The sequence below is a fragment of the Elephas maximus genome, chromosome 20 (genome assembly GCF_024166365.1).
Source record: "Elephas maximus indicus isolate mEleMax1 chromosome 20, mEleMax1 primary haplotype, whole genome shotgun sequence".
In the NCBI taxonomy this organism is placed as follows: domain Eukaryota; kingdom Metazoa; phylum Chordata; class Mammalia; order Proboscidea; family Elephantidae; genus Elephas; species Elephas maximus.
This window is the reverse complement of record NC_064838.1, coordinates 57877375-57896422: the sequence shown is the minus strand read 5'-3', so window position 1 is coordinate 57896422 and position 19048 is coordinate 57877375. Positions and strand designations below refer to the sequence as shown.

General features: G+C 39.2%; 1 protein-coding gene across 11 annotated transcripts in view; it reads right to left on the bottom strand.

Moving 5' to 3' along the window:
• The window catches only part of CACNA1D (calcium voltage-gated channel subunit alpha1 D), a 386495-nt gene that overhangs the window by 159019 nt on the left and 208428 nt on the right, over positions 1 to 19048 (bottom strand). For all 11 annotated transcript variants that reach the window (XM_049862927.1, XM_049862928.1, XM_049862930.1 and 8 more), the window contains one exon: positions 5809 to 5948. In XM_049862927.1, the coding sequence (XP_049718884.1) occupies positions 5809 to 5948 (140 nt within the window). The remainder of the gene's footprint in view (positions 1 to 5808; positions 5949 to 19048) is intronic.

Sequence of the window (19048 nt, the reverse complement as noted above, 5' to 3'; positions counted from 1 at the left end):
TCTCTTATGGCTGGTACTTTTTGTGTCCAAACAACTCTTCGCCTACTCCAAGATCATAAAGATTTTCTTCTATGTTTTCTCCTAGAGGTTTTTTAATTTTAGCTTTTAATTTAGGTCTATGACCCATTTCAAGGCAAAAAAAAAAAAAATTTTTTTTATTTGTATATGGTATAAGGTAAGAATAATGGTTCTTTTTTTTCCATATGGATAGTTATTACACTTCCTCAACACATTGAATTATAAAGGTACCGTTGTCTAAAATAAATTGATCATATATGCATGGGTCTATTTTTGGGCTCCCTAGTCTCTTCCACTGATCTTTACGTCTACTCCTTACGTCAAAATCACACTATGTTGACTACTGTGGCTTTATAGTAAGCCTTAAAATCAGGTAGGATAATTCCTCAAGCTTTGTTCTTAAAGATTTCCTTGGTTAGACTAGATCCTCTCTAAATTTCATACAAACTTAAGAATATGCTTGTCAATTTCTACAAAAATCCTCTGGGATTTAGATGGGAATTTTGTTCAACTGATGGATTGATCTAGGTGAACACTGACATCATAACAATATTGAGCCTTCCAATCCATGAACATGGTAGATCACTCTACTTATTTAGGTCTTCTTTAATTTTTTCTCAGCAAGGTTTTGTAATTTTCATTGCAATATTTTGTTAAAGTAATCTCTAAATAATGTTTTTTGATGTCATAATGGCAATATTTATAAAATTTCATTTACTAATTGTTCATGACTAGTATATGTAAATCCACATAATTTTTTTTTTTATACTGACCTTTTATCCATGAACATGGCTAAATTCATTCAGAAAACATAACTTTGCACAACTTCAGTCCTCCTAAATTCACTGAGACTTATTTTATGGCCCAGAATGATACTAGCTCTCTTGGTGAATAATCCATGTGCATGTGAAGAGAATGTGTTCTAAAAATGTCAGTGTTCTAAAAATGTCAGTTAGGTCAAGTTGGTTGATGGTATTGTTCAAGTCTCCTATACCCTTAGTGATTTTTTTGTCTGCACATTCTATCAATTACAGAAAGAAATCAAACTGTACATTTAAAATTGTGATTCGTCTATTCCTCTCATTTCTATCAGTTTTTGCTTCATGTATTTTGAAGCTCTTTTACTATGCAAATATATATATTTATGTTTGTTACATTTTGCTGAAATGACTCCTTTATCATTATGAAATGTTTCTCTTTAATCCTAAAAATATTCCTTTTTCTGACATCTACTTTGTTGGTACTAATACAGCCACTCTAGGTTTCATTAGTTTTTACGTGGTAAATCTTCTGTCCTTTTACTTTAAAATTATTTGCATATTTATATTTAAAGTAGATTTTTTGTAGATAGTATAGAGCTGGCTCTTTTAAAATATATATAACCTGATAATCTCTGGATTTTAATTGAGGTTTAAAAAACCAAAACCAAACCCACTGCTGTCAAGTTGATTCTGACTCATAGCGACCCTACAGGACAGAGTAGAACTGCCCTCATTAAGTTTCCAAGGAGCGCCTGGCGGATTTGAACTGCTGATCTCTTGGCTAGCAGCCATAGCACTTAACCACTATGCTACCAGGGTTTCCAATAGCTGGGTTTAATTCTACCATCTTGCTATTTGTTTTTTATTTATCCTGTCCATTGTTGCTTTTCTCTTCTCTACCTTTTTTAAATTAAGCTGGTTTTTTGTTTTGTTTTGTTTTGCTTTAACGATTCCATTTAATCTGCGCTATATTTTTTTTTTATATAGGATTACTAGAAACCCTGGTGTCGCAGTGGTTAAGAGTTCAGTTGCTAACCAAAAGGTTGGCAGTTCGAATCCACCAAGTGCTCCTTGGAAATCCTATGGGGCAGTTCTACTCTGTCCTATAGGGTAGCTATTAGTTGGAACTGACTCGATGGCAATGGGTTTGGTTTTTGGTTTATAGGATTACTATGAGTCAGAATGGACTCAACAGCAACAGGTTTTTTTTTTTCTCCAGGTAGCTCAGTGGTTAAGAGTTCAGGTTGCTGACCAAAAGGTTAGCAGTTTGAATCCATCAGCCACTCCTTAGAAACCCTATAGGGCAGTTCTACTCTGTCCTATAGGGTCACTATTAGTTGGAATCAACTCAGTGGAAAAGGGTTTGTTTTTTTACAGGATTATTAGCTATCTTTATTTTTCTGGTGGCTCCTCTAGGCAAGGATCAGCAAAAATTTTCTATAAAGTGCCATATAGTAAATATTTTAGGCTTTGCAGGCCATAGGGTCACTGTCACAAGTATTCAACTCTACCATTATAGCATAAAAGTAGCCACAGATATGTGTGGTTGTGTTATAACAAAACTTTATATACAAAACAAACAGCAAATGAACTAATTTGTCAATGTGCGGAGGAGGGGGAGACAGGTAGTAAAACAGATTTGGTCTACCGGCCATAATTCACTGGCCCATGGCTCTAGGGTTTACAATACATTTTTTTAACTTATCACAGTCTACCTTCAAATACTATTTTGTCATTCTACCTACTGTATAATAACTTTTCAATACTATATGGCTATTTCTTTACTCCTATCTCTTGTGCTATTATTGTCATATATTTTACTTCTACAGAGACTATAAATCTCAGGATACAGTATTTTTTTTTTTTGCTTTAAACAATCAAGTATCTTCAAAAAGATTTTTGAAAGAGAAAAAAAAGTCTTTATATTTACCCATAGACTTATCCTTTCAGGTATTCTTCATTCCTTTTGTGTAGATCCAAATTTCTATCTGGGATCATTTTCCTACAGCCTGAAGAGCTTCCTTAAACATTTCTTGAGGTGCAGGTCTACTGGTGATGAATTCTCTCAGCTTTGTTTGTCTGAAAAAGTTTTTATTGTGACTTCAATTTTGAAAAATATTTTCACTGAATAAGAATTCTATGTTGACACTTTCCCCCAGTACTTTAAGATGTATCTCTACTGTCTTCTGGCTTGCGTAGTTGCTGACAAAAAGACTGTGACGTGTTTTTTTTCTGACTGCTTCTAAGATTTTCTCTTTATCTTTGGCTTTTAGCAATTTGATTATGATGTACCTTGGTGTGGTTTCTTCGTGTTTATTTTGCTTGGGCTTTGTTGAGCTTCTTGAATTTGTGAATTTACATTTCTCATCACACTTAAAAAATGTGGAGTCGTGATTTCTTCAAATATTTGTTTCTGTCTCCCCTCTCTCCTCGCCTTCTGAGACTCCAAATACACATCTGTTAGGTCACTTGGTATTGTACCACAGGTCACTGTTGTTCATTTTTTCTCAATCATTACTCTTCCTGTTATTGTCATCCCTTGTCTTCAAGTTCCCTGAGTTTCTTATAGTGTTTAATCTGCTGTTATGCCAATCCAGGGAATGTCTCCTTTCTGATATTTTTCAATTCTCAAAATTCCATTTGATTCTTTTCTATATAATACCATCTCTCCTCATTATAGTCATGTTTTCCTTTAAATCCATAAACCATTATTTATAACAGTTGTTTTAAAGTAGTGTGAAGTTTTTGCTAATTCCATCATCTCTGTCATTTTTCAATCTGTTTCTATTGAAGTAATTTCCTCCTGAGTATGGATCACATTTCTTCACATGTCTAGTAATTTCTGAGTGGATGCTGGATACTGTAAATGTTACTCTGTTCAGTGTCTGGATTTTGTTGTCTTCCTTTAATGAGGTGTTGAGTTTTGTTTTGGTAGGTAGTTAAAATACTTGTGTATCAGTTTGATACTTTTCAGGCTTGTTTGCAAGCATTGTTAGCAAGGATTTAAGGTTTTTTTTTTTTTTTTTACTCTAGAGTAGGGGGTCAACAAACTTTTTCTGTAAAAGGCCAGATAGTAAATACTTTAGGCTTTGTGGGCCTAAACTACTCAATTCTGCCAGTGCAGCACAAAGACAGTCATAGACAATATGTAACAACTGAGTGAATCTGTGTTCCAACAAAACTTTATTTATAAATGTAGGTGGCAGGCTGGATTTGGCCCAACAGCTACAGTTCAGCTATAGTTTCCTGACCCCTGCTCTAGAGCTAATTTAGTAAGACAAGGCCCTTTTTGAGTCTCTACTGAAAGCTGAATGTTCAGCGAAGTTTTTCCACTCTTACTGGTTAGAACTTGAACACCTTTTAGCCCTGTATGAGCTCTGGTTATTATTAAGATCCCCAGTTTTTCTATTTTGCCTAGTAGTGTTAGTTGCCTAGCCTCAGAGACTTTAACCCTATGTAAGTGTTGCTTAGTCTTCAGCTTAAATTCAAAGGGACCCCAAGGTATATTTATGAATCCCTTTCTCTGCATAGCTCCTTCCTCTCCCAATTCTCCCTCTCAAATGTCAGCAATCTCAGCCTTCCTGAACTCTTGTCTCTGTCTGGTCAACTCAGTTATGCCACTAAGGTGGCTTGGTTCTCTGTTCTTGTGCTGTGTTGTACTCTGTAAAGAATTCCAGGCAGAAAGCGAAGACAATCGTGGGGTGGGGGCAAAAGAAATGGAGCTAAGCATTTCCGTGCTCTAGCTGACTAGAAGCTCCAGGAGGCAGGAGAGGTACAGTAAGGTTATTTATTACAAAGCCAAGAGACCTGCCAGGCTTGCTTGCCATTCTAAGAGAAAAAAAAAAAAATTTTTTTTTTTTTTTTGAGAACCCATCAAATATAGGAATGTGGCACATACTACCTCTGCAGTAACATCTTAGATGTCAAAGTACCGTGGTAGCTTTTGCAAAGCTAATCTTTTTTCCTATAAGTGTAACTATCCCACTGTCTGGGCTATCACTTTGGATCCCATTTTAACTTCCTAGGTTGAAAGGACAAGTCCAAAATTTATCCTATTCTCTCAACATCTAGCAGGATCAGTCTCCCATAAACCCAAAGGATTCATAATAAAAAAATAATCCAAAGGAAAAAAAAACCTTGCTCAACTGCAAAAAGCAGTTGAACAAAGCCATGGAGATGAAAAAAAGAGGCCATTTAACAATCTCTCTCTCTCCAGGAAGGAGCATAAATTTAGGAGTAACCCACTTTACAGCTAGGATAACTAAGACTCAACAAAGCGATATACCTTATCTTCCTAAGTGGGCATTTGGCCCAAATGCCCAGCATTCTTCTAACACTGATTCATTTTTCTCTTGCTGGCAGCATTTCCACGTGTGGAAGAACCGGAAGAACGCAGGCCACTATGCTTGATGCTAATGTTCTCCTTTAACTAAAAACTACCGGTGTCTTCTCCCATAACAGGATTTAGGGAGACAGCTGGCTTCTCTGCATTTTCTGCCTTATTCAGTTTCATGCCATATATCTGACATTATTTAGATACTGTTTTTGTTATTTAAAATAGGAGAGTAGCATGCCAGAATTTTTCCCCACAAGTCAGCAGAAAAATTTCTATCCTTGCTCGAAGGATGTTAAATAGCAAAGTACCTCACTGCTATGAACGCTTTATTACATTTATTTATTTATTTAACTGAACAGGGCGCAAAGTATTAAGAGCATTTGACTTTAATCATCTGCAGGACTGGCCTATTTGTGGAGATCTGAGGCCTTGCAAGATGAATCCTCTTACATCTGGGGCTTAGGCTCCCTTCTGTAGCATGTTACTGGAAAGGGGAGTAACAATAATGAGAGAATTTCAAACCAGTCTTTGCCCAGAGATTGACAGCTGCATCACCAGTCTTAAAAGAACTGACAGGTTTTGGCTACCATCACTGGCATAAAAGAGCAGCCACAGTCCCTCAAAAGACTATGTTCTCTGTTACCCCCTCCCATTTTCCAAATAAGCATTTCCCCCAAAATAAAAAAGACTTACCCTACTATTACTATAACAAAATCCAATAAATTCCATCCATTCCTAACATAAGCATTAGGATGTAGCAATAATCCATAAGCTATAATCTTCAAAAATGTCTCGACTGTAAAAATAATCAGGAAGGCATATTCTACTTTTTCCTGTGAAAAGAAACAAAGGGGGAAAAGAAAGGGGAAAACAGGGGTTAGAATCAATATCTCAGAAATCTAAGCATTTTTATCTAAGCCAAGTTTTATTACGAGAAACAGAACAGTTACACTACAGCTGGGTCAGGAAGGCATTTTAACTCTAACACTGAATTTGTCATAAGCGACTAAACGTAAAACACTTTTCATTCCGGCTGCATGACTGCATTTTGCACCTGCCCTGATGTGCGGACAATGAGTCTGCCTAGTACATAACAGGCATGTTTGTTATCTACACACATTTGCAGAAGGATGCAGCGTGTTTTCCTCCTGAGAGTGCCAAATCAGGCCCAGAAAAGCGCAAGGGTGCAACACAGATTCCAGCGGCAGCTTTGAGCAGAATATCCTTTAGAAGAACTGAAGATGCATCTGTTTTGACCCTTTCTTCCTCTGGGGTTTATGTCTGACTTCTAAGGCAGAGTCACCTTTGTCACTGAGGAGCAAGGTGACCTCGGATAAGTCCCTTCCCTCCTCTGGACCTAAGTTCCTTCACCTGCACAGAGGAGTGAATTCAGGATGACTAACATATTGCCCGCTTTCTGCCACTAGGCCTACCCACACCGACACTGCTGACTGGTTGCACTTTCCCAGGAAGCCCTAGAATCCTTCTGTTCTAACATTCCCTGCAGCCATTACTGTCCAGTTGCCAGGGACCTTTGACATGCCACCCTTCTGTTACCATCCAGTTGCCATAGACCTCTGACATGCCTTACCATCCAGTTGCCACAGACCTCTGACATGCCACCCTCCTGTTACTACCCAATTGCCACAGACCTCTGCCATGCCACCCTCCTGTTACCATCCAATTGCCATAGACCTCTGACATGCCACCCTCCTGTTACCATCCAGTTGCCATAGACCTGACATGTCACCCTTCTGTTACCATCCACTTGCCATAGACCTCTGACGTGCCACCCTCCTATTACCACCCAGTTGCCATAGACCTCTGACGTGCCATCCTCCTGTTACCATCCAGTTGCCATAGACCTCTGACATGCCACCCTCCTGTTACCATCCAGTTGCCATAGACCTCTGACATGCCACCCTCCTGTTACCATCCAGTTGCCATAGACCTCTGACATGCCACCCTCCTGTTACCATCCAGTTGCCATAGACCTCTGACATACTACCCTCCTGTTACCACCCACTTGCCATAGACCTCTGACATGCCACCCTCCTGTTACCATCCAGTTGCCATAGACTTCTGATGTGCCACCCCCGTTACCATCCAGTTGCCATAGACCTCTGACATGCCACCCTGTCACCATCCACTTGCCATAGACCTCTGACGTGCCACCGTCCTGTTACCATCCAGTTGCCATAGACCTCTGACATGCCACCCTCCTGAGGCTAGCTGACTCTCAGAACCTTTCCAGTCCCAACTCACATGACTCTATGAGCTGTGGAAGATACATCAATCATGAGGGCTAAAAATTCTGACTCTTTTCCCCTTTATAAAGGTTTACAAGTTTCAGTTTACAAAGGCTTAAAAAGGTTTACACAGTTTCAGTTTCGACAGAAATATGGACTGACTGGGATGTGTATTGTTAATTTTACAAGAGACAGTCCCTGGCAAGAAGCTACTTAAATATTAACTAAATGAAAAATCATCAGTAATTAAAACTCTTCAATATGGGCCACAAAGTGCTCAACTAATATTAATTCTACTCTGTAGACCTGGGTAAAGTTACCAATACCTTAGGGATGTGGAAGACATATGATTCACTTATTGAGATGCCTGGTGCAAGAGGTCAAATAAATTTGGTTCTGGAAATATTTAGTAAGCACCCCTTCTGACAGACACTATACTAGGTGCCAGGATCAGAAAAAAGTTCCTAGTGTGGAACCTGTCCTTGGGAAGTTTGGTCTGGGGGGCAGGGGAGTGTTCTGGATGTTCACACAGAGAACGTCCTAAGAGTCACAAGGAAGTAGTTGACAAAGAGTGTCTTTAGCCCTCTGATGATGCGCAAAGTAAGCCCACTTATCCACCAACCTTCCTTTTCACAATGGATTGAAAAAAAACATTAAGAGGAGGAGGAGGAGGCAAGGATTTTGCTGTGTTAAATGTGACTATTGTGGATATATTTTTATAAATATAATTTTTTTTTTTTTTTTTAAGGGCAACGAGCTTCTAAAGAGAAACATTTTTGAAATATGCACTCTAGGATGATTTCCACGGGCCTGACCCTTACAAAATTGCCACCTGATATTTGCTTCCAATAGCTCTGTTGTTGAATAGTGTCCCCTCGAAAAATTCATGTCAGTTGGAACCTCTGAATGTGACCTTATTTGGAAATAGGGTCTTTGCATATGCAATTAAAGATTAAGATCAGATCATACTGGACTGGACTAGAAAAAAAAAAAAGTGGACCCTAAATCCAATGAGAGTGTCCTTAAAAGAGAAAGAAGAGGGTGCACAGAGAAGAAGCTGATGTGAAGATGAAGGCAGAGACTAGAATGATATGTCTACAAGATAAGGAATGCCAAAAATTGTTGGCAGCCCCTGGAAGCTGGGAGGAAGGCATGCGGTACATTCTCCTTCAAAGCCTCCAGAAGGAACCAATTCTGCTAATACCTGGTGCAAGAGGTCAAACAAATTTCAGACTTCTGGCCTCCTGAACTGTGAGAAAATAAACTTCTCTTGTGGTAATTTGGTACGGTGGCCCTAGGAAACTAATAGAAGCCCCAGTATCCTTTACATTTAAATATCAACTTTGCCTAAGTCACTCCTGGGCTCTAGCCCTCTCCTGTGGAGTCCCAGGCTGAACTTCTCATGTCTTATCACTGTATCCTTTCCCTTTACCATTAGGGGAGCTATCCAGCCATATCCCAGCCTCTACCTCCATTCTCAACTCCACCGATCATGCCCAAAACACTAGTTCACAGGTTCCTATTCACCAGATCCCAAGGCTATTGTTATTCCTGTCATTTCTAAATATGCCCTACAGGGCTCACTTTGATCCTCTGAAACACCCTCGTAGCTGTCTGTCTAATGAACCATTTTTTGGTGTGCATTAGCCAGAGTCAGTGTATTTAATCTCAAAAGCCTAGTCCATCTCCAGCCTCTACACTCTTGCTTCCTCCAGACCATCCAACAGGTCTTGTCCCAGCCTGGCTCATCCTTTGCATCCACTCCCTTCGCCCAACTGTAAAGATGTCCCTTGACCACAATACCACCCCCTTTACCTGCCACAATCCCCAGGCCGGGGTGAGCAGCCATGTGAAGTACTCCCAGAGCTGTGTGTCTACCCTTTTTTATACCACACAACAAACCTACAAGAATTCCTCTGTTTAACATCTGTATTTCCTGTAAGCTTCATAAGACCAGAGGCCTGTCATCCAGCCCACTCCTGTACACCCAGAGTGCTCCCATAGAGTAGGCACACAATAAATAATCTGTTGGAGGAAGAACCATACATTCACACCACTGTGGATCATCTGAGGAATAGGCACCAACTTTGATAGTGGACAGGGACAAGAGATCCAGGAAGGCTTCACTGAGGGAGTGATGTTAACTTTGAATGTTAAAAGAAAAGCTAAAATCCCCGAAATTAGACTCTGAACAACAAATGTAGAGCATCAATATGTTTTGACATTCAAAGTTCTAAGGGAACAAGATAAGCTAAAAACAGCACATTCACTTTAAAATTCCTCTCCCCTTTTTATCCTTTCTGCTTTATTTACTAGGCCAGACAGGAAAAAAAAGCCTTTCGTTGCCATCAATATTCATAGCAGTTACATCCCTACGTCAAGACTGCACTATACTTCAGAGCAGAAAAACAAGACAGAGAACAGAGAGTACACCTACCCAACACTGCTTGTTTTTCCTCTTTGGCTTTTAAAGTAATTTGCTACAATAATACAAGAACCATTAGTAAAACTGAATTGTTTAGGGTTTTTTTTATCCACCTCCCCTTTACCCTTTGCTCCCTTTCTTTTTAAAGAATTTGGTTTCTCTTTCCAAATTTCTTAGAGAATTACTTGATGGAATTGATTATAAGATGAAACATAACCTTGCATTAATGTGATTTTTTATTACAGAGATTCAAGCATAATGGAAACTGAACAATCATAGCCTGGACAGCACAAAAGACCACAGTTTGCCTAGAAGTCAGGGCCATCCCAATCCTACCATCAAAAAGGACTTCTAAGAAACGAGTGTCCTCCACATTAAGCAAATGTAGTATAAAATAAAAAATTACAAAACAACATAATCAGGGGAAGGAAACTTAATGATTTATTTTACAAAAGAACTGTTTATTTGAGACAAGAATGTTTGAGTAAGTAATCTGAAAAATAAGCCAACAAGAAAGTCAAGCTCCTAAGTGGGTGAGGTGGGAAATGCGTACCCCACAGAAGAAGCCAGGTAAGATACCACATATAGAAGACACTGAGGTCTGCAGTCGAGGCAGACTACAGCACAGAAGAAGCAGCAATGGCAAGGATGAGGAATGGTATGAAGGGAGGAAAGGCAAGCTGGAATCCTCAAAAACTGGATGTAAAATGATGTGCCTCTTCTCTATGAGGCCTGGGCAGGGGCTTTACCTTAAAAGCCCCACCATAGACACACCTAAGACAAAAATAGGTTGAAAGTGAAAGGATGGAAAAAATATTCTATGCAAATAATAACCAAAAGAGAGCTGGGGTGGCAATCTTAATATCAAAGTAGACTTTAAGAGGAAATCAGTTAGAAGAGACAAAGATGGATATAATATAGTGATGAAAGGATCAGGTCATCAAGAAGATTTAACAGTCATAAATATATATGCACTCAACATCAGAACACCGAAATATATAAAGCAAACACTGATAGAACTGAAGAGAGAGACTACAATAATAGTTGACACTTCACCATTTTCAGTATTGGACATCTAGAAAGATGATCAACAAGGAAACAGAGGATCTGAATGGCACTAAAAACCAACTACACTTAACAGACATATATAAAACACTCCACCCCACGACAGCACAATACACATTCTACTCCTGTGCACACGGATCATTCTCCAGGATAGACCACATGTTAAGCCACAAAACAAGTCTCAATAAATTTAAAAAGATGGAAATCATACAAAGCATGTTCTCTGACCACAGCAGTGTGAAGCTAGAAATCAAAAACAGGAAAGAAAAAAAAAATTGGAAAATAAACAAATACGTGGAAATTAAACAACACACTACTAAACTACCAACGGGTCAAGGAAGAAATCAAAACAGAATTAACTAATTTCTTAGAGTCAAATGAAAATGAAAGACAACATACCAAAACTTCTGAAATGTATTGAACGCAGTATTCAAGAAGGAAATTTACAGCAGTAAATACCTACATGAAAAAAGAAGAAAGACTTCAAATCAACAGCCTAACTAGACAATTTCAGGAATTAGAAAGGGAAAAGCAAACTAAGCCTAAATCAGAAGAAAGGAAATAACAAAGAGCAGAGCAGAAATAAATAAAAACAAAACAAAACAAAATCAACAAAATCAGAAGTTGGTTCTTTGAAAAGATCAATAAAATTGACAAACCGTTAGCTAGACTGACAAAAGATAAAAAGATGCAAATAACCAAAACAAGAAATGAAAGAGGACACATACAACTGACCCAATAAAAATAAACAGAATTATGATAGACTGTTATTATCAACAACTGTACAACAAAAAACCAAATAACCTAGATGAAAGGGACAAATTCTTAGGAGCACACAACCTATCCAAACTGAGTCAAGAGGAAACAGAAAGTCTCAATACACTCATAACAAGTGAAGAGATTGAATCAGGGATCAAAAACCTCCCAACAACAACAACAAAAAATCCTGGGCCAGATAGCTCCACTGGGGAATTCTACAAAATATTTAGACATTTAGAACACCAATTCTGTTTAAACTCTTCCAAAAGATAGAGAAAGAAGGAATATTCCCTAATTCATTCTATGAAACAAACAGCCTGGGTACCCAAACCAGACACCACAAGAAAAGAAAATTACAGGCCAATATCCCTTATGAATACAGAAATACAAGTGAAAAACAACAAAATACAAGTGGACAGAACTCAAGAGCATACTAAAAGAGCTATACACCATAATCAAGTGGGATTTATCCCAGGAATACAGGAATAGTTCAACATTAGAAAATCAATCAATGTAATACACCACATCAATAGAACAATGGAAAAAAACCAAAAAGTCATCTCTATGGATGCAGAAAAAGCATTTGATAAAATCCAACAGGCTTTCTTAATGAAAGCCCACAAGAAGACTGGAATAGAAGGGAAATTCCTCAATATGATTCAGGGCATATACGAAAAGCTAACAGCCAACATTATACTTAATGGAGAAAAACTAAGAACTTTTCCCTTAAAATCAGGAACAAGGATGCCCACTATCACTGCTTCTATTCAATATTGTATTAAAAGCCCTAGCCAGAGCAATAACATAAGAAGTAAAATACATCTAGATTAGAAAAGAAAAATTATCTCTTTTCTCAGATAACAGAAAAGCCCAAAGAGTCCACAGAAAGCTTCTAGAGCTAACAGATGAATTCAGCAAAGTTGAAGGGTATAAGTTCAACAAGCAAAAATAAGTTGGGTTTCTATACACCAGCAATGAGAAATCTGAAAGAGAAATCAGGGAAACAATTCCATTTACATTAACATCAAGAGAATAAAATAGCCAGGAGTAAATTTAATCGGGGATGTGTAAGACTTACATAATGAAAATTATAAACACTGCTGAAAAAGATTAAAGAAGGCTTAAATAAATGAAAAGATGGTCCATCTTCATGGATGGGAAGACTTAACATCGCTAAGACATCAATACTACCCAAAGTGACCTACAGATTTAACACAATACTGATTAAAAATTCCAACAGCCTTTGTGATAGTTAAGATTGCGTGTTAACTTGGCTGGGCCATGATTCTCAGTGTTTATCTGCTGTGAGTAGCTAATCAGTTGAAAGGGAGTTTCCTTGGGGGTGTGGTCTGCCTCCAAATACAAGCATATAAGCAGACATTCCGGCTTTTTGCTCGTTCTGGATCCTGCAGCTGCCTCCTGTTCATCTGATCTCCAGTTCTTGGGACTTGAGCTATTAGCTTATCTGCCAATCTTGGGATTCACCAATCTTCACAGCCTATGAGTGGAGCCCTGCTCTCCGACCTGTTGATCTTGGGTTCAAAGCCCCTGCAGCTATCTGAATCAGGAGAAGCCTTGAGGTCTTGTCTGCCAATCTTGGGATTTGTCAATATTCACAGCCTGTGAGCAAGAGCCCTGCTCTCTGACCTGCCAATCTTGGGCTCGCCAGCTCCTCTGGCTATGTGAATCAGGAGAAGCCTCTATCCTAATCCACGGACTTGGGAAGTTCCAGCCTCTACAATCACACGAGCTGTTTCTTTGCTATAAATCTCTATATATTTATATGCTTTACTGGTTTTGCTTCTCTACAGTACCCAGACTGACAGCCTTCTTTACAGAAATAGGAAAACCAATCCTCAACTTCATATGGAACAACAAAAGGCCATGAATAGCTAAAGCAACATTGAAAGAGAAGAATAAAGTAGAAAGACTCACACTCCCTGATTTTAAAACATACTATACAGCTACGATAATCGAAACAGCCTGGTACTAGTATAACAACAGATACACAGACCAGTGGAATAGAATTGAGAGTCTGGAAATAATCCCACACATCTATGGTCAACTAATTTTTTTACAAGGGTGCTAAGTCCATTTGATGGGGAAAGAAGAGTCTCTTTAACTTATGGTGCTGAGAAAACTGGATTTCCACATGCAGAAAAATGAAACAAGATCCACGCCTCGCTCCATACACAAAAACAAAGTTAAAATCAATTAAGGATCTAAATGTGAAAACTAAAACCATAAAATTCTTAGAAGAAAATGCAGGGGCAACATTGTTGGCCCTATCTTTTAACAATGGATTATCTAATATAATAACCAAAGCACAAACAGCAAAAGACAAAATAAATGGATCCTCATAAAAATTAAAAACTTTTGTTCATCAAAACACTTTATCCAAAAAAGTGAAAAGACAAGCTACCAACTGAGAGAATATCTTCACAAACCATATACCCAATAAGAATCTAACAAACAAAATATATATCACACTTTGACAAGTTAACAATGAAAAGACAAATAACCCAATCATAAAATGGGCGAAGATTAGAGAAATGCAAATTAAAACTACGATGAGATTCCATCTCACTCCAACAAGGCTGGCATTAATCCAAAAAACACAAAATAATAAATGTTGGAGAGGCTGCGGAGAGATGGGAACTCTTATACACTGCTGGTGGGAATGTAAAATGGTACAACCACTTTGGAAATCTATCTGGCGTTTTCTTAAAAAGTTAGAAATAGAACTACCATACAACCCAGAAATCCCACTCCTCGGAATATACCCTAGAGAAATAAGAGCCTTCACACAAACAGATATATGCACACCCATGTTTATTGCAGCTCTGTTTACAATAGCAAAAAGCTGGAAGCAACCAAGGTGTCCATCAACGGATGAATGGTTAAATAAATTGTGGTATATTCACACAATGGAATACTACGCATCAATAAAGAACAGTGACGAATCTGTGAAACATTTCATAACATGGAGGAACCTGGAAGGCATTATGCTGAACGAAATTAGTCAGAGGCAAAAGGACAAATATTGTATAAGACCACTATTATAAGATCTTGAGAAACAGTATAAACTGAGAAGAACACATACTTTTGTGGTTACGAGGGGGGGAGGGAGGGAGGGTGGGAGAGGGTTTTTTACTGATTAGTTAGTAGATAAGAACTGTTTTAGGTGAAGGGAAGGACAATACTCAATACATGGAAGGTCAGCTCAACTGGACTGGACCAAAAGCAAAGAAGTTTCCGGGATAAACTGAATGCTTCAAAGGTCAGCGGAGCAAAGGCAGGGGTTTGGGGACCATGGTTTAAGGGGACTTCTAAGTCAATTGGCAAAATAATTCTATTATGAAAACATTCTGCATCCCACTTTGAAATGTGGCGTCTGGGGTCTTAAATGCTAACAAGCGGCCATCTAAGATGCATCAATTGGTCTCAATCCACCTGGAGCAAAGGAGAACGAAGAACACCAAAGTCACACAATAACTAAGAGCCCAAGAGACAGAAAGGGCCACATGAACCAGAGACCTACATCATCCTGAGACCAGAAGAACTAGTTGGTGCCTGGCTACAACCAATGACTACCCTGACAGGGAGCACAACAGAGAACCCCTGAGGGAGCAGGAGATCAGTGGGATGCAGACCCCAAATTCTCACAAAAAGACCAGACTTAATGGTCTGACTGAGACTAGAGGAATCCCGGCGGTCATGGTCCCCAAACCTTCTGTTGGCCCAGGACAGGAACCATTCCTGAAGACAACTCATCAGACATGAAAGGGACTGGACAGTGGGTAGGAGAGAGATGCTGATGAAGAGTGAGCTATTTGTATCAGGTGGACACTTGAGACTGTGTTGGCATCTCCTGTCTGGAGGGGGGATGGGAGGATAGAGAGAGTCAGAAGCTGGCAAAATTATCATGAGAGATGGAAGGGCTGACTCATTAGGGGGAGGGCAAGTGGGAGTACGGAGTAAGGTGTATATAAACTTATATGTGACAGTTTGACTTGATTTGTTCACTTGAAGCTCAATAAAAGTTAATAAAAAAAAAAAATGGGCAAAGGACTTAGACAATTTACCAAAGAAGACATTCAAATGGCCACCAAACACGTGAAAAGATGCTCAGTGCCATCAGCCATGAGAGCAATGCAAATCAAAACCACAATAAGGTACCATTGGTTCTGGGTAGGATGGCTAACATTAAAAAAAAAAAAAAAAGAAAATAACAAAATGTTGACAAGGATGTGGGAAAACTGAAACCCTTATCCACTGCTGGCAGGAATGCAAAATGGTACAGCAATTGTGGAAAACGGTGTGGTAGCTCCTCAAAAACTAAAAATAGAACTACCATATGACCCAGCAATTCTACTCATAAGTATATAACCAAAAGTTGAGAACAGAGATGCAAAGAGATACTTGTACACCAATGTCCACTGTACCACCCTTCGCAATAGCCAAAAGGTGGAAACAACCTAAATGCCCATCCACAGATGAATGGATAAACAAAATGTGGTATATACATTCAACAGACTACTACTCAGCAAGTAGGAGAAATGAAGTCTTGATACATGCCTCAATATGGATGGAGCTTGAAGACATTATGATGAGTGAAATAAGTCAACCACGAAAGGAAAAATATATGCCCTTACTTATATAAAAAGAACAGACACATGTATAGAGACCAAAGTTTATTAGTGGTTACTAGGGGTTGGGGAGGGGGAGGGAGAAAGGGAGGGGATTACAGCTTAAGGAGTACTGATTTTCAGTTTATGGTGATGGAAAAATCACATTGATTAAGGGTAGGGTTGCACAGGCGATTAATGTAATCGCTGTCAATAAATTATGCACTGTAAAAAGTTGAACTGGCAAAAGTTGTGTGATAGATACATTTACAACAATGACCAAAAAAACCCAAAAAAGTGGCTGCTGAGGCTGCTTATGTACATCAAACACCTCATGGGATTTGGTTCTTTAGTTTGGAGATTTAGGGTCATGGTTTCATGGGACATCCAGTTAACTGGCCTAACAACATGCTTAGTGCTTCTATTCTACCTCTAGTTCACTGCATAGAGCATGGGGTGTTCTATTCACCCGGAGCAACACAGAAAGAAGGAGAGGCGGGAAGAGCAGAAGGAAATGGAATGTGTAGCTAATTGCCTCCATAATGACTGCCTCCCTTGCAATGAAACCAGAAGAACTGGATGACGCCCAGCTACCATTACTGAACATTTCAAGATTCTACAGAAGAATTCTGATCAAAAGAGGGAAAATATAGAATAGAATGTCAAATTCTCATCAACTCCATACTTTCTAGAGCCACAGAAGACAGATGAACCCTAAAACTATTGCCCTGAGATAATCTTTAAACCTTAAACGGAAAATACCCCCTCAAGTCTTCTTAAAAGGAAACAATAGATTAACTAGTAAAAAAGTCTGCCTTGAGCATTGTGCTCTTTTAAGATCTATTTACATGGTATCAAATTGACAACAGCAACTCAAAAGATTAGATAGGAATATTAGGAGGCAATGAGATTATGTTAATGGGGGAGGAAAAACTCAGAAAAGGAGGGTGAGAATGGCTGCACAACTCGAACAACATAACCAGTGTCGCTAAATGGTGCTTGTAAAAACTGTTGAACTGGTGTGTGTTCTGCTGTGTATATTCTAAACAACAACAAATAATAAATTATATTTTTTAAAAACCCTACCTCAGGCTAAACAAAAAGCTTAAATGATTCCTATATCCCAATCTCCCTCCATTTGTCAAGCCAGAACCATGTGCTTATGCTACTCACCCACCTGCAGGGATGACTTTTCCCTGGCAGGGGATCCTGGGTTGGCAGGGCCAGTCAAGCCTCCCCTTTCAAACAACCATCATTCTGTCAGAAGGTCAAAAAAGATTTGATGCAGCCAGTAAGACTCACCTCTTTGCATTCCTCATCCATTCACATGGCCCTAATTCTTTGGAACAACTCCTAGCTCATGCCCTGGCAGTGGCTGCACCTTCCCACCCATTCCCACACACCTCTCTGTGCCCTACCAGTGTCCTGCAGTCCTGGGCCACCTGTCAGCAGGGATCATCTCCCATGCGTCTTTATAACTCCAGCACCTAGCACCGTATTGGTCATACATAAAGTACTCGATAATTACTAACAGAAAGTAGGGAAGAAAACGGAAAGGTATAAAGCAACAAAGCTAGACGTAAAAAAAAAGACGTAAAGGGAGCTGTAAAAACATGAGGTTTTGTGATCACAGTGTATGTTATCAAAAAGTAAAACAGGGTATGTATCTTTCTAAATTACCTTAAACCCTTTGTAGAACAAATAAACAGAAATAAACAGTCCAACTGCTGAGACAACAGCTGATCTTAACATCTCACCTGTCCCTCCCTCTCAATCCCAAACTGCAGCCCCCTAGTGAAGGTCCTCATCCCTCCCATCCTTCTCTTAGCTTCCCCTTCCAACTTGCCTACTTCTCTTCTGCAAGAGCCCTCCACTCAGGTCATGGGCCAATCTGCTATCTCCCACGCACACCAGATGCCTTACCATCTCCATGCCTTTGCCTACCTAGAGGGCCTGTTCCCACGTATGTAAACATCCCTCTTTACACAGAGTAAGCATACAACTCTGTGATACAGGCTAGAAACAAGCCCAGCACAGCTGAGTGGAAAGAACACAGAGCCTGGAGATTTAATAACTGTTCTCTGCTAGACTCAGCTCAGCTACTAATTCATTCTGTGGCCTTGGGCCACAGCAGAACTTTTCCACATCCTATTCTCTTTCGAGAATGGTCTCCCCACCCCTCTTTTTCTTGCTAACTTCTACTTGTCATTCAAGGCCCAGCTTAAATGACCCTTTCTCAACAAGATCTTTGCTGACCTCCTAGACAAAATTTGGAAACCCTTGTGGTGTAGTGGTTAAGTGCTACGGCTGCTACCCAAAAGGTCAGCAGTTTGGATCCACCAGGTACTCCTTGGAAACTCTATGGGGCAATTCTACTCTGTCCTATAGGGTTACCATGAGTTGGAATCAAATCAACGGCAACGGGTTGGGTTGGCTTCGTTATATGTTGTCAAAGCCCCTTACACTTCTTCATAGCCCTTATTCACAGTGGGAATTTAAATTTTTAATTACCTACTTAATATGAGTAAAAAAAAAAAAGCCCCCAATAAATCATAATTTCTATTGAGATCAGAGATCATTTCTGCACCATGGATCCTTGTATTCCCAAGGGCTGTCACAAAATAAAAGATGCTCAATATTTACAAATGGGTAAATAAATGCACAAAAGGATTTTTTTTTTTTTAACTTTAGATGAAGGTTTACAGAAAAAACTAGTTTATCATCAGTTAGTACACACATCGTTATATGACATTGGCTAACAACCCCACAACATGTCAACACTCTCTCTTCTCAACTCTAGGTTCCCT